We start from the raw sequence: 16,937 nt of genomic DNA on the forward strand, positions 1-16,937 counted from the left end.
ATAATCTTTTGATCTATAATACTAATGCCAAGCTGTTCTGCTAAGTCACAATAACCAGAAACCAACAATGTACTATTTACTATTTTAGTACAATGTACTATTTTAACTCAATAATATTCCAGGTCAAAACACTGAATATGTACTGTTTTATAACTTTATAACTTCACTTTTTACATTTCATGAAGATGCTATTGTGAAAATCTCAAGCCAATCTAGAGTCATAAAGACAAATTCAGGATTATGAAACTGTCACATTTATTTTATAATGTCAGCCTGTGAAAGTACACTGTGGCCAAAGCAGGCTGACACGTAGATGGAAAGTTAGGAAGCTGCTGCACTCTGCTTTGGTTACCTAAAGCAGAGGGGAGACTTCCAACCCAGCCAGACAGTAAATTTAAGGTTAACTTGAGTGCCTGAAGTTTTGTGGTACACCATGATTAACTTGTGGCCATTTGGCCTAATGTAAACAAGATTTAGATTTCTCAGCAGTTCCTCACACACTGCAAAACTTTTTTGTAATGCACCTATACTGAAAATACAGGAGTCAGGCACGAGTTTTGCTGTAAAAGGCCTGTAATGTCAGGAATGTAATGGGACACACATTAGAGGATTAAAGATTATTCCATTGTTTACAATGCTTGGTCCTGGCACATTTCCTGGTAGTCTGCCTAAACTGCAATACTGAACATTAAGCTTTAGTATATCTATTATAGGTGTGAAAACAGAATATTTAACAGGGACATGTCGTGCTTTTTTTGAATTTCGTTTACTATATACAGTTTTTAAGGAAGGTGTTATGGAGAGATTTCACAAGATCTCAGCCTGTTCTGAACTCATTAACAATGCTGCAGTTCACATGTGTGAATTTTAACATTGCTAATGAGTTCGGAGCAGAGCAGAGAGTTCCCAGAAGCAGCTGTCCACATTTTAGCCGTTGCTGTTAAGGATGGGTTAGGGTTGTTTAGTGGGTTGTTGGACTGACCATTGGTATAGTTTGAATGATGGAAGTGCACAAGCAGTTGACATCCAGCCTCTGTTTGTATTTGTAGCCTTTCAAGGTTTCCAAAAGCCAGCCAGTCACATAGTAGTATAGGCTGACTACTACATAGGCTGACTGTAGGGGGTGGTTTGTGGATTGAGGAAGGTTAGAGGTTAGAGAGAGGAGAGCAGATATATATAATCTGAACAGCCAGATATCTGAACAAATCATTTCCTGGGTTTGTCTTTGGGTGTTTTGCTTTCTTTCTTGATAATTACTGGAAAATTTTAGGTGTTGTAATAGAGATGCACAATAAAGCTGCAAGGAGCAGAGGTAGTGATGGTAGATGAGTTAAAATACCTGGGGTCAACCATCCGAAGCAACCAGCAGAGTACACGAGAGGTGAAGAAAACATTGCAGGTAGGGTGGAGTGGGTGGAGATGGGTGTCAGGGTTGATTTGTGACAGAAGGACAGCAGTAAGACAGGAGTTCGAGCTGGAGATGTCAAAGGTGAAGATGCTAAGATTTTCTTTGAGAGCACCAGGACCACCAGAGGGATAGCTCAGGTCAAAAAGTTTGGAGACAAAGTTAAAGAGAAAAGGCTGAGATGGTACATTAGCAGAGGAGGTATATTTAATGTATTGGACCAAGGATGTTGAATATGGAGATGTCAGGCAGGAGAAAAAAGGGAGTCAACACAGAAAATCCATGGATGTAGTGAGGGACGACATACAGAGGACGGTGTGACAGAGCAGGATGCTAAGGATAGAGTGACATGAAGGCAGATGATCTGTTGTGTTGACCCGTAAGAGGAGCAGCAGAAAGAAGAAGATAAAGATACACAATCCACAAAGATTTCAGTAAGAACCTGAAATTTATCAAGCCTCCACAGAACTCTAACCCAGTCAGTGTACTGAGCTGCCAGAGTAATGAAGTGATTGAGGTTAGTCACTCATGTTGGATTTGGTCAAACACTGTAATGATGATGTATTCATTTGAATTTTTTCAGCCCCCCTTCCACGTTGCTGTACTCTACAGTTTGAGACTTAGATGAATTTTGCAGCAGTGATCTGCACGTGCTGGTTGACAAATCTACCAAATCTATATATATGTAATTATATATATTTTTCATCCATGTGAGGCACCTCCTCTAAAGATGTAATTACCAATTTGTGGCACAGAAAAAAAGAGGAAAAAAAAAAAAAAGGATTTGCCATCTGTCATCCAGTCTCCTGCAGATGCATTTTTTTTCCTGTACCCAACAAAACACCCACTGAGTCACAGCATTGAAACAGTAGCCACATTATTCTGACATACCTTTTAATATCCTGAATTTCTATATAAGTGCCCTTTACTCATTTAAAGTTTAAACTCTGCTCTGCTCTTTGAACCACCCAGGCCACACATACTCACTTGTAGACTCTGGGATTGTACTTCCTCTCCCCGGGGAAGCCAAACATGCCACAGATCACTCTGCTGTTAAACTGGGTCCAGTCTTTGTTACAGATCTGCTTCCATTTGCCACCATCTTTGACCTCCACGTAGCCTTCCATCACAGGGATCCGCTTACGGTAGGATGACAGAATGGCTCGAATCTGCACATCCTCTACATGAATGTCAAGATTCTGTAGACAATATATTGAGAAACAACATTTAAAAAGCAAACAAACAAAAAATAAATAAATAAAAGCACAAAAAAGCAAAAACAATCTTTCTTTTTAAACAGCAACTTGCACTTTTCTTTATGCTAAAGTTTGGGCCTTGTGGGCATGTTGTTGATTTTTGAAGTGGAAAGATGCAACAGCCACAGTAAACACACATTCGAAAGCTTTTTCCCAAATGTATTGTAACTTTTCTATCATGAAATTATCAGCACTCCCAGCAAAAGCTTACATTACTGACTAAACCACCATGCATAGACCCACAGAGACACATCTCTGTCCAAAAACTAACTTCCAGATCTCAGCAATATATAATGATAGCCTATACACTGTGTAAGCTAATTCGTTAATTTAGCTTCCTGTTAGTAGGGGGATTTGCAACCAAATAGAATTTGCTATGTAATCAAATCACATGGTAACGATTTCACATGAGAGTGCAGTCTCTATTTCAGAATGAAAATGAAGACGGTGCAGTGAGCATACAGCTTGCTGAATACAAATAAAGTTAGCCACAGGTTAGCTAAAGCTCACTGCTAACTGACGATCCGTTTGCCTGTCTTTACATAGCTCAGTTAAGCGCCAGCAATGTAAAGCTGGGCCTTTATTTTGCCATCAAAGTCATAATGTTATACATTCGCAATGAATATTCAGAAACCTGAATAATACTGGGAAAAGACCTTTTCAATATATCAGCAACCAGAATGAGATATGCAACACAGTCAATTCAATTTATTTAAAAAGCACCAAATCACCACAACATTTGCCTCAAGTTTCATTTTGTCGTAAGTTAAAGACCCTTACAATAATAGAAAGAAAACCCCAATAATCAAACAACCATCTGTGGGAAGGAAAAACCTCTTTTTAACAGGAAGAAGCAGAAGTCTAGCAAAACCAGGCCCAAGAAGAGGCAGCCATCTGCCGTGACCAGTTGGGGATACTTCAAACACTAGATCATAAACAATACTTGTGAACAATTACACTTATTTGCAGATTACAGTATCACAGGCAACTGAGGAACTGAGATACCAAACAGATTTCAGATGCTAACTTCTGCTCTTATTTTTCACAGTTCCTTAAATGCTGGTTGTTAATCATTTTGGTCAATGGAAATTACCCTGTTTAGTGGACACCAAGGTTTGAGACTGGAAAGTGACACAAACGCAGCCTATGGGTTCACAAGCTAGTTTACTCCTAGTACTGGTCCCAAGCCCCCAAAAATGGAAAGCCTTTATCACAAAGGGCTTCCATTGTAAAATCTTTGCCAAATACGCTTCATCCATGCGCCACATGATCCATCTGCTGTGGCAACTTGACAGGAAATGAGAGAGAAGCCAGATGTATCATATAGAGGACCACAAGGTTGGTGAGTGTTACTACAAGGTTAGAATAGTCAGAAAAATGTCATTGCACAGAAAAAAACCCAATTTTTTTTTTTGCCAAAAGAGACTTCAATAGTGTAACCCAAGCTATATACCACATCTGTCTTGAAATAGCTATTCCTGTGTTACATTATGCATAATCAAAGACTCTTACCCCATGTACAGCTGCTCAGCAGTGCTCTGTCTGCACTGGTTGTAAATCTTCCCCAAACTGCACAAACATTTTTACAGTGAATTATCTTATTAAGCCTAATCACCGTGGCCGACTGCATTCTTACAGGTTTTTCTGGCTTTAGAAGCCAAAGGCATCAAAGGGTTTCTATGGCAAAATGTGCAACATGTTTTAGTCTGTCCCAGTTAAATCCACAAACACCGTACTGTACACATGCAGGAGGAAGCAATTAACAAACTGCTACTTCTTTCCAGATGCCTCATGTCTACATGATCATCAACCACAGGCCCTAGCAGTTTAGTTCAGGACTCGGGCAGTACCACACTAGCTTAGACAAAACATCATATGTCATTTAATGTTGGTTTCCTTAAGTATTTTATTTAAGGAGGCTTTTTCTGTCATGCATAAATAGAGAGCAGCATAGTCATGCACATGTAACTGTTGATATGAGATCGTTTTAAAGGCTATGACCCAGTCCAAAAGCAGTGCTGCTTTAGAGGAGCATAGTTTCTGAGACTAAAGAAGGCCAGTCTTGTCAGGTGCATGAGAAAAAGCAAGCTTCTTGTTTTCATTTGGTGAAAAGTACTTGAATTGCAGAGAAATGTCAATTGGAAATTAAATGTGTGCTTTAACTTTGGGTTTGGATCGTGCCATGCTTGGATCGCGTGCACGAATGTATCAATGACCATAGGAAAGAATGTATGCTTGAATGTGTGTACGTATGTTGGGGGATATGTACGTATCTTTAACATTTGGAAATATGATTGTTATCCAAAATTGTGAATCTTTTTTTTTTTTTTTTTTTGACTGTATGTTTTAAAAAGTAGCTCCATCTCTGCAGCTACTGGGCTTTTTAGAAGCTTTCAGTTTTCATTTTACAGCCTACTTTTACCTTCACTGTCATTATTTCTGCTCCCTACAGGGAAAGGCTGCTGTTTCCATCAAAAAAGCTCTTATTACTATACTCTACTTGCTTTTCACCAAATGGCCAACAGGCAGAGTTAGCAATTAGCTGGCAAACATAGTGTTTCTAGTTGCTAAGGAGATATTTTTTTATCAGGAAAATAGAGTGAATATTGGTCCCTCAAACTACCAAATCAGAGGTGTATACACTCTGACTATACTCTGGTACACAACTAGGTTGTGTCTTGGGAGATGGTTGAAAAATCTCACATAGAATAAGGATGTAGTCAGGATGTAAGATAAAGTAAGAAACCTCTCATAGATTTGTGGCACTAAATCTGTGGGCTAATGCTAACGTTCCCAAACATAGCTTTGCACACATAGATCTTTATTTCATTTTTAATTATACTTCAAATATTCCACACTATAGCTTTTGTTTATGAGACAGGAACCCTTCCTTATATCTTATCTCAACAGTGCATTTTTCTACATTTGCCTTTATTCTCCTGACTATAACAAAAAGTTATATCATGGAAATAAATAAGTTGTTCATTTTAGATGAGGATTTCAATTTATTACCTTAGGGATGACCATAGAAAATTATAATCTTCACTATTCTATTTCAGCAGCAAAATATTTATGTCTGATACCTTTTTCCTGTTCCACATCTCCACCAATGGCCAAAATTGAAGTAGATTTATCTGCCATGTCAAAGTCAGTCAACATAGAAACATTAGTTCCCCACATTTATTTATTTCAAAGGCAGAACATCCTCCCAGGCAACAGCTGTGCCTTGATAAAACAGTGCCAAGGCTAGAGAGGTGACTTAAGGATAAACAGGGACTGAATGAGTACAGCCTGCATTTTTTTTTTGCTTTGTAAAACAGAAAACAAACCATTCTGCACAGTAAAGATTTTACTGAAATCTGCAAAAGTGAATGCTGCATCATGAAAATGAAAATGAAAACAAATACAAAACAAAGGACCTTGTGATTTGGTACTATAAAATGAATCTGAATTAAATTATATTAGGTTAATACATTTATTTTACTAGAGACTGGAGCTAAAAGCATGAAAGAGAAAGTCAAATGTCATGATACACATTATTTCCGATTGGGATAATACAAAGAGAGCCCGGCTATGCTGAACTTGTTTCACCGTATACCCTCGTGGACAGTTGTGCTGACAGAGACAAGCAACATTCATAGAAGGTGAAGATGTGGAAATTATTTTGGTTCAAATGGAACACCATACTGTTTACATTTGCGACTGCACCTGAAGAAACTTCCAAAGTTTCCATGACCAATTTAATTGCTTTCCACCATCGTTTGTAACTTCAACAGATCTGTGACGAATGATTGATTTGTATGCATTCAAGGATCCCCTAAACGTCTAAGCAGAATGCACAGTGCCCTGAAACCCCGCAGGCAGTGAAAGACTGTCAAAAATCATCTCTTCTTTTTTCTTTAGAGATTAAATAAACATCTTACTATCCCATAAACCAAACCAACATTCTTGTGCTACGTGACAGTTTGAGCTAAGGGGAGGGAGTTCAGTCTGGCTGGAAGGAGAGCATGTTGCTTAACTCAACAGACTGCTCTTATACATGGCCAAGAATAACCTAGACATCAAATAATGATAAAGGACGGTTTCCTCAATTAGTACTTGCCTCCAAGGAAGGGCAGATGCCGCCAGAGTGAAAGCTACAAATCACTGTTCTGCCTATACTCCATTTACTCCTAAAGATAACCACATTAATCACTCCGGTCCGAGGCACTGATGTCTCAGCTTCAGAGGACATAAAACTGCATAAAGCCTGAAATCATGAAACAAGATAATGACTGGAAATGTGGCGATGGTGACCTTGTCTGGGTGTAGTGGATACACAGTACATGACTGGTTTGTGGTTATGCAAAAAAACTAATTGGGATTCATATGAGCAAGTAAATAGAGGCTAAACTAAACTTTTAGCCAGGCAAGACACGGAGGCACTGAGAAAGATCACTATGAACACAAGACGAGATTTTTAACATGTGTGTCTTGTTTTGTTCCTCTCAGGGGAAAAAGACCTTTCATGACGTTTTGCTTGTGCAAGAGAAAAAGCACACAGATGGAACTGTCATTAGTTGGATAAGCTGTACAGGAAACATGATTCACAGAGGCTACTTTGAGGTTTTCCACTGCATTTTTTTGTATTTATTACTATAACATTTCTTGACTAAAAATGCTAATAATGTTGCTATACTCTGGGCTTGTAATCTTAAGAAGGAAGTCATTTTTCTTACCATTTGCTATTCCCCTAGCAGCTTTCATGTGACATAGCAAAGGAATGATACAGGCAACAAGGGTTTGGTGGAAATTTTGAGTCTTATAATAAAGCACTGGCATCACATTAAAGCGATTCTGTCAAAAACAAAAACGATGAAATTTTACATTTTGAATCAGTTGAGTTGGTGAATGCAAATTTATTCTTACAATTACCCCTCACATTCAGCTCTGTAAAATACATTGCCTAATGCCTAACATTACGCTAGCGCAGGGGTCAGCAACTTAGAAATTTATCCTCAGCAGCAGAGGTGACTCTTGGTCTTCCTTTCCTGGGGCGGTCCTCATGTGAGCCAGTTTTGCCGTAGTACTTGATGGTTTTTGCGACTGCACTTGGGGACACAGCGACCTAGCTAGCTCCTAACTTCAAATTCCATGGAACCGCGTACGTTTCCATGGTTTCTGGATGCTACCACTGAATTTGACACCTGAGACAACAGCTTAACTGATCACTTTATTGGCATTTGAACAATCTGAATTGCTTTTAACTCTCAAGGACACCTTAGTACATGTTTGTACTGGAGTATTTGCACCAGTAAATAAGCAGATTTTCTGTTTTCCTTGGAAATATATGGTAGGTCACAGATCACAGTTAGGTCCTAAATAAAGTTACATCAATGTAATTCTCATTAGACTAATGTAGAAGCACAGCCAAGACTGGTAAGAGTATACACCAACATGTTTATGCCTCAGAAAATTATGGGAACCAGATGAAAATATTTTTGCACTGATGAAATTGCACATGAGTCAGCTTTCAGACATAGACTAAAACAAGCTGCAATGAATTATGGGTACTGAAGTGGTTCATTGCTAGTCTGTCTAGGGATGACAGTTGGAGAGAAAGACATGAATCAAATCAGATGAGCCTCCACTACTCCCTGTTACAGGTTTAATTAAAACAAATTAACCAATTCAAGAAACACTGTCAACCTTTTATAATCCTCCAGGTCACCCGTGACCTGTTTAGGGATAGGGTTAGCTTTACTTCTACCCCTTCAAGTGGAATTTTCCCTCATTTGGCATCCACAAATGGAGAACTGTAAGCCTAAATGTATTTGACACTATTGATTTAAAAGTTAAGCCTTCTATGTGTCTAACGACTAACCCTGACAACCCTAGATGGCTCACTGGCAACCACCTAGAGGATTGTCAGTTTTGTTTTTTTTTAATATTACAAATGCTGTGTTTTGGATAAGTATTAGGCTATAATTCTCACATATGACATCTGAAAGGTAAGAGGGAGATCATCTATCAACTGTTAAAATAACAAATAGCCTATCAAACTGAATTCTTTCCAATCTCCTTCCTCCCAGTAGCATAACATTTCAAAATTGAGAATTTGTGACCTTGCTCCAGTTTTTTTGCAAACAGTTTCTGAAATGGAAACCTTGGAGTGCAGGCTCCATATAGCTACACTTTTTTGTTTATTCTGTTAAAGGGAGGGCATTGTCAGTTCCAACAAATCGACATCTGCTATACATGCCGGGTAAGGAGCAGTCACTTTTTTGTCTTTATTGTGAGGTATAAAGACTTGAGCCACTTTAACAAGGACAAAATTGTACCGGCCGGATGACTGGACTGAAACACATTCAAATGGGTAAAATGGCTTTGTGAGATAGTTCTGGTAAGCAGTAGTGAGTACAGACGAGGTGAAAACTAGAAGAAGCGTGCTTGTGGATGTGCTGCCACATACCATACCTAACATGCTTGTGGTCTTTCGACCAACAGGGTTTAGTTGTGGTTTGGCTCATAAGAAATATAACCACCATTTATTTAGTTACATTATTTTACACAGAGTCATGTGTGAGTACAAAATACAACACAATTTTTGTTACTCCATAGTTTCGCTTCAGCCCAAAGTGAAGTAAGGATTGTTTTTGAAAGGAACAATAAGGTGCATAGAGAGTAGAAACATATGGCTCCAATAAAGGTCTTTAGCAACTCTGCTCACAGAAATCACTTCACTTCCATCATGAAATACTGAGGCTCTGGGTTCATTGGCAGGGTAGGATTTCGTTGTAACGTCACTTTCTGAGAGTTGTAGAAAACAACCTTTCATTTTAGGCATTCCTTTGTTTTTTAGAATTTTTTTTACAAGTCACTATCTGTGTGATGACATGGAAACATGTTTAATTGATAGCCAGCTTTTGTTCAAAATCAGAATTCCACCAGCTGGAATGTTAATAGGAACATTAGAAGTTGGTGTTTTACAGAATCCAGAGAATGTTGCATTGCAGTCTGCAATTCCTCCATTAAAAGAGAACTTTTGTAACCAAACTGGAAACAGATGTTTCACAGTCATGACAACTGAGCTAGACTGGGGCGTAAATTACAAAGACAATGATTGAATGGAAATTAAGCCCTTTTATATAGCTCTAAAATGAAGTGACATTAAAATGTGGAAAATGAAGGCACGTTTGGGAATGATTGCTGGGTACAAGGAGTTGGCTCGGAGGAATCTATTGTCTCATCTTGTGTGAAAGTTCTTAGCACTGGTTTCTGTTTACAGGAAAGCAGATGGTAAAAAATATTTGAGTCTGACATTCCTAATGGAAACTGCCATTTAGACCAATTCACCAACACCTCTTTGGTCTTGTATCTGTACCACCATTTTAAATTTGTGTTTTTTGATCATTTTCCTGTTTGTGCAGGTGCAACAGATTAAATGAACCCAGCCTAAAAACAGCCATTTACACACACAGCTACCACTGAAACAAACAAAGCACAACCTGCTAAAAATAGCCTAGCCACTGTGGAACTTCAAGAGCAAGCATATAGTCGGAGTTATCCATTTTAATGTCAAATGTCAAATGCTAGCATATCTAAATTATATTTGTAATTCTTTGGCTACTAGAGTTAGCCAAAAGACAGGCATTTAGCTAGAATAACCAGTTTCTTTCATAAATTTAAGATTATTTCTTAAAGTTGCTCTCGCAGGTAGCCTTTTTAGACCAGAACAATATTTACCAAAGTCTGTACAAAAAAAGCTACATGCGGACATGCTAATTATAGTTAGCATATGAAAAAAAGACAACCACAGCATCGGCCGCCAGTCTGTGGAAAAAGCTTTACTGTTGTTACCATCTACTTTTGTAACAGTCCAGAGTGATGCTAGGATGGAGGGATAAGTTATCAAGAATAGGTTATTAGCTAATGACCTAAACTTGCAAACCAGGTGAGCAAGCTTCATCCATACATCTGTATGTGTGTGTCATAGACAGACACCTCCCAGTTTGTGCTTCTAATATACAAACAAAAATCTAGAATGTCACTCTGCAAGACAACTACACTTATAGTATTACATCTCAAATACAGCTCAGAGGACAAGTCTATTTAAACTTCTATTTAAAATTTTGGCCATACTACGTTTCAAAATGAGGGATTATCCATTGTTTGCTCACTGGCTAAAGATTTGTGGAAGTTATGACTTTTATGACTTTTTGAAACCAAGAGGTCAGAAACATTAATCTTGAGGCTTCAAAACAGGACTTTAGAAACCAGTGGATGGCATCTTGATAGGTACTTCCATCTTTATATTGTTTTTGCTTCAAACAACCAATAGAAATGAAGAATCACAAGGAGTAGGCACATACTCTACACCAGCGGTCCCCAACCCCCGGGCCTCGGACCGGTACCGGTCCGTGAGTCGTTTGGTACCGGGCCGCGAGTGTTGAGGCTCAGGTGTGAAATGTATGGTTTTCAGGGTTTTTATCGGTTTTCCGCGTTATTTTGTTATCGTTTTTATCGTTAACTCAGTTTTCCTGGGTCTTTTCACGTGTGTTATGAATAAATCTTCTTTTTTTTGGTACCGGTACTAGTTTTATTTTGTTGTATTTATCCGCGACACCTTAAAGGCCGGTCCGTGAAAATATTGTCAGGCATAAACCAGTCCGTGGCGCAAAAAAGGTTGGGGACCGCTGCTCTACACGTAAAGACCATGAGCTATGACCAGGACATAGTTCAGACCGAGTGCAGCAGCCAGCACAACACAAATTTTCGGCCATTTTTACTGAACGCAGCAGTCAGTGCAGTACAAACGTCTTTCTAAGTGAAGGGGCCATCAGGCAATTATATCCTACAGCCTCATATGTCAGCAGCAAAGTATTTTTTGTTGTTGTCTTTTGAGGAATTTGGTGCTTTAGCACAAGAGTATGCAGATTCACTTGCTTTTGGACCCAATCTCAACAAGCCCCTTGAGGAACTGCAGTTTTTGGCACTTCCACACTGAGTCCCCGGTGATTGCCACGTGGCACAGACACAGAACAGAGATTTTGGTTCATCACCTAAACTTTTCTCTGCTCTTTTGTGTGCACAAAATACTACCTACAAAAAGAGAGTTATTCCTTCATAATGTTGCAAGGTGCTTCCTCATACAGGATGGTCTGATTTTGAGCTTTTCTCCTAATAATGTAAGGTCTTTACCTTTACAGTATAAGGTGAAGTGACTGTTGTCGTGAACTGAGGTTATATGGCTATATCCATACTCAGGATGACAAAATGCAGCAATATTGTTGGGACTCATATAAACGAGCTTGCAACTGCTGCGTACATAATGAGGAAATTATGTAAATATGTAAGGTTTTGACACTACTTGATGAAGACAAATAAATAGAATTAATGTCACTGTAACATAATTTCACATTTCTGTGAAAGATTTTGGAAAACTTTGAGACAATATACCCAGCTGTAGAAGGTCACTTCGTAAGTAGTTTCATCATTTTCTGTTTTTTGTGTTTGTGTCAAGAACACACAAACACATAAAAATAAAACATAAAAAAAATAAAAACCTGTAAACTCATTCAGTTCATTACCCTGCTATAAAATAGATGCAGAGGACTGCCAAAGTCACAAGGTGACATCTAAGTGCTTTCTATCCAACAATCACACTCCAAGTAAAGCATTAAAGCAATTTGGGATTCAGTATCTAGCTCAAGGATACTTTGGCACGCAGACTGAAGCAGCCAGGGTTCGAACCACCAACCCTCTAATTAGTAGATGGCATGCTCCACAGCCACTCTCAACAAAGAGGCAATAAAACCACTGCAATGCTGAAGTGACACAGCTGGAAACTCATAAGAATATGTGTATATCTGACTATCTAACAGTCTGCCTTCTAGTCTGACAGCAAATGTATTTTTCTGATGTGACACATTTTGCACATTATGATAGAGAGGAAGAAAAAGAGCAGTGTTAAAACAGGCAGACTAAATCTGCAGCGCATTAAATGTGAGAAATCTGTTCTGCATATGACGAGGAAAACTTTAAAACAGAGAGCAATCAAACACATGCCTTCCATTGCCATCAACAAGTGCCTGGTAAATTAGCTTTGTACTGTCTGAACACAGCAAAAAGACAGATGTGCTTACACGTGAAGCTTTTTTTTGTGAAAGCAAACTCCCCTGCACGTGAGAGGCCCTGTTTACACCGATCTCAGAGAGAGCGCCTAATTTATAACTCTACAGAGGCTAAACATCCTCCTGAGATCCTCTGTGAGAATGTGATGCCTCAGGGCGAAAACCTTTACGTCACTGCAGAAACATCTACCAGCTGTGTGAGCAAAATAATGAAACGGTTCAAATCATTTTGAGGCTGTGACACAAAGGGCAGCCACGAATTAATCCATAGCACAAACATGCTAAAGGGGTAACAAGGAAGCAATTTATGGCGCTGAACCACGACATGGATGGAGGTTTACAGGGAAGGAAAGTGGGAGATTTGACCTCAAGGGCTCAGAGGAGGAAAAAAATGACTAAAGAGAGGAAAATGGGAGCTCAGAACTCTGCTTGTGGTGATTTCATGGGTGCTTGTAATCTTCTTAGTAGAAAGACAGCAGCAGAGAAAGAGAGTGAGAGGGCTAAAACTGGTGTAAAAGAAAAAATAGAAATACAGAAAAGAGCTTTGGTTGTATTAATCTCCAAATTCTGAATTCATCCCTGCTTGTTCTAGCATGAGCCAGAGAAGATATGTCAGAAGAACAGAGACTATCTGAGCAAGGCAGCATTTGCCTTAGAGGCATCTTATCATCAAAATCTGTTTCCATCACAGTTGTCACAGAAAACGCCATTATATATGAACTGTACTCAGAATTCATCATTAATGCCTCACTGTCAAAACTGAAAAGTGGAGAAAATCACAATACACAGTGGTGTGGTGATTAGCAATGTTGTCCACACAGCATGAAAGTCCTGGGTTTGACTCTAGTACCTTCTAGATTTGAAGGTCCAGAAAGTCCTGGGCTCTCTCTGGGTACTCTTTCCTCTCACAGTCCTCCCAAAGACGTGCAGTTAGTGGGGTTAAGTAAACTGGTGATTCTAGATTGTCCATAGCTGTAAATGTGAGTGCAAATGCTTGTCAATAGACTGCAGACTGCAATAGACTAGCTGTTCCATAAAAGGCAGATGGGATTGGCTCCAACCCCCGGACAACCTTGAATTCAATAAGCAGAAGGGAATCTTTCACTTATCGGATTTAGATGTATGGATTCTATTTTATTTATTGACATCTCAAGTCAGGAATCATAGGTCAGAAAATTAAAAAAAGATCGTTAGCATTTTCTATGTTACCTATAGTAATGATATTAAACTTCTATAAAAAGGGGTATAGTAAAGGTCTTTTTATGTCCCTACATGGACAGTTTAACTAAATATGTCCCCTAGAACTAACTATACTTGTATCTGCACAAGAAGTCCACTTAGTTGTCCATCCATCAATTCTCTTCTACTTATCTTTATCAGCGTCACGGGGGAGGACCTTGTATTTGCCTCTTAAATATTTTGGTATACAGAGGAGTTCATGGTCGACTCTATGACTGCCAGGTGATCAGTGGATGCAGCTGTAGAAGAAGCCACCACCATGCTTGACAGTTGGCATGAAGTATTTGTGTCGATGTGCTATGTTTCTCCACATGTACTGCTGTGCATTGTGGTCAAACTTCCAACTTTGCTCCTCAGGAACTTTGCTCTCGAAGTCTTCTCGTTTGCTCAGAGTACCCTTCCAAGCAAACCATACTTGTTCAGTGTTTTTTTCTAATCATACTTACATTACCTTCAACATTTAACATGCTGACTGGGGACTGTAGAGTCTGAGATGTAGCTCTAGAGTCGTTTGCAATTTGTCTCGTCATTGTACACGCTGACCTTGGGTGACGTTGCCGGGATTATGGCATGCTACACACCAGAAAACTGCTAAAACTGCTTCTTTTATAGAGGTGCTCACACTTGTTAATGATCAATTCATCAAATGTATTTGATTAGCAGGACCTGGCTGTTACTTACAATATTAATCCCTGTGGACGCAGTAAAGGTGTGCTTGGTTTTTCACAGGACGGCAGAGATTCCTCTGAAAACGTTTTCAGATGATGGTAGTGTGAAACAAAAATGCATCAAGCACCAGCCGTTGCTTACAAACCTTGATGCGGATATGAAAAAATAGACGAAGATTTTATATGGACTTTTAATTTAATAATTGATTTAATATTTTAATGAGAAGTGGTGCTCATCTGTGTGTTCTGTCATAAAGTTCCCTTCAAAATCATCATTATTATTTGTTGTCTGTCCTGTTTCAATAGCTAGCAATGATTTTCTAGCACATTTATACCATAATTGACTAACATGACAACAGTGAATCCTATTTCTGAGTGCCTCCTGCCCCTTTGTGCAGCAGATCACTTAACACTTCTCCATAAAATCAAACAACTCAGAATATTCCTGTTTCAGTGGCTGATCTTCTCATTTTTTACCTGCTGTTTTCCATCCCTCTCTGAATGCTGACATGAAAAAAATAGGCTGACAAATCTGACAGCATCACTGTTATTCTAACTTGAATAAATGAAGCAGCCCTCAATGGTCAACGCCAAGAATCACATTTCATAAACCCTGAAACTCACTGATGTTGAAACTGGTTTTAAATGGAATGAAATGCATTCGCAGGTCAGGCCTCAAAAAGCCTCTGCAGTCACATCTGCATAAACTGAAGTGCAGCAGGCTTCCTCAAAGCCAGAGAGGAATACATAAACACGAGGGAGATGCCACTGTAAATATTTCTGGATATGCAGACTGAGCACAGGCTGTGCCTCTGTGTTGTTTACTGTCCAGCTGTCTGAAACACAATGCTAAATATATGTTTGCTGTAATCCATCTATACCTCAGAGAACAAATTTGTGGAATGAGATGCGTTTTTCCGCTATTCTTAAAAAAGTCACAATGAAAACAACACTTTTTTTTTCTATGAGAAAATAAAAAAGAAAGAAAAAAAACAGACACACACACAACAATCTGCGCAGGGATTGCAAAGTTCACCAAAATGTGCATGCAAGGATTCACATTTCACCTCCACGTTTGCTTAATGGCATGTGGTAACTTTTACAGAAAGGTAGGCAGAGTCTATGGCCCTCCCAGAGCTTCATAAAATAAACAAATAAACAAATAAAAATTAAGTAAAATTAAATTAAATGTAAATAAAGTTTCCTTTAGTTTTAAATAACACAAAATGGACCAGATTAAAATGTCCCGCCCTGTCACCCTTATATCGATTGAGGATGTTTCAGTTTGAACTGGTTTTAAACACTTTATATTCTGTTTAATCTACAATAAAGTATCATATTCTATAAAATTATGGGTTTCTAGTGGCTGAGGACCAGACCAGCTTTTAATCTGCTCCAGAAGTCCTATATCTTTATTTAAAATGGTTAATAAACATATTTTTAAGCTTGTATTAGCAAAGCAGCTCCTTAAACTTTGCACATTGGTCAACCGAACTGATTAACCAAGACGTTAATCTGAAAGTGTTAGTGGAGCCTGTACTTAGTCAAATTATCTGTTTTATTAAAAAAAAAAGACACGGCAGGGTTCCATCTCCCCATCATTAAAGCTTTCATTGCTAGCATGCTAAACAAGTTATTAACAGTTATTAAAAGCAAGAGAAAGCACTCTTATAGTAATAAATGAGACAGCTTGTTTACTTTCTAAATAAAGCTAGCTCTGTTTTCATACTAGGTGCAGCTCATAACTGATATCAGCAGAGTAAAAGTGGGGCCAGCAGCAGCTTGTCTAGCACGCTAGTCTCCCATCAAAGATCAGAGGTTTATCTGCAGTGTGCATCCCCAAATAACCGATTGCTCTGCTTGACAAGCTTCAGACATTGTTAATGGGAAATGAACACACCCATGACAGTGTCTACCCCATATAGATTTCATTATAAAGCTAAATTAATTCTGCTTCCAGAGACAATAGGCAACTGCAGCCACAAGATGGCAGTGATGTAAAGGATGGATGCAAGCAGGAAAGCTTTATGAGAGAGCTCTGTTTGAGATAAAACAAGAAAGAACACTTTACTTTAGTATGTTTTAATTGATATCTATTTTTAGATTTCACTAGACAAGTACTGCTTGCTTTGCTTGCCCTGACGTAATGCCACTGACTTAGCTTGCTATCTTGGTATACACGGCTAGAGACATTGCAATAAACTTACTATCACTTGAAAAGGCAGCTGTGCTCCTACATCCACCCCACATCCCCACA

General features: G+C 38.8%; 1 protein-coding gene across 1 annotated transcript in view; it reads right to left on the reverse strand.

Annotated features, from left to right (window-relative positions):
• Positions 1 to 16,937, reverse strand: part of loxl2b (lysyl oxidase-like 2b) — a 53,804-nt gene that overhangs the window by 31,631 nt on the left and 5,236 nt on the right. Inside the window, exon 4 of the mRNA XM_084945784.1 lies at positions 2,393 to 2,604. Within this exon, the coding sequence (XP_084801910.1) occupies positions 2,393 to 2,604 (212 nt within the window). The remainder of the gene's footprint in view (positions 1 to 2,392; positions 2,605 to 16,937) is intronic.

The sequence above is a fragment of the Perissodus microlepis genome, chromosome 12 (assembly GCF_051167445.1).
Source record: "Perissodus microlepis isolate ML-2025 ecotype Zambia chromosome 12, ASM5116744v1, whole genome shotgun sequence".
NCBI lineage: Eukaryota > Metazoa > Chordata > Actinopteri > Cichliformes > Cichlidae > Perissodus > Perissodus microlepis.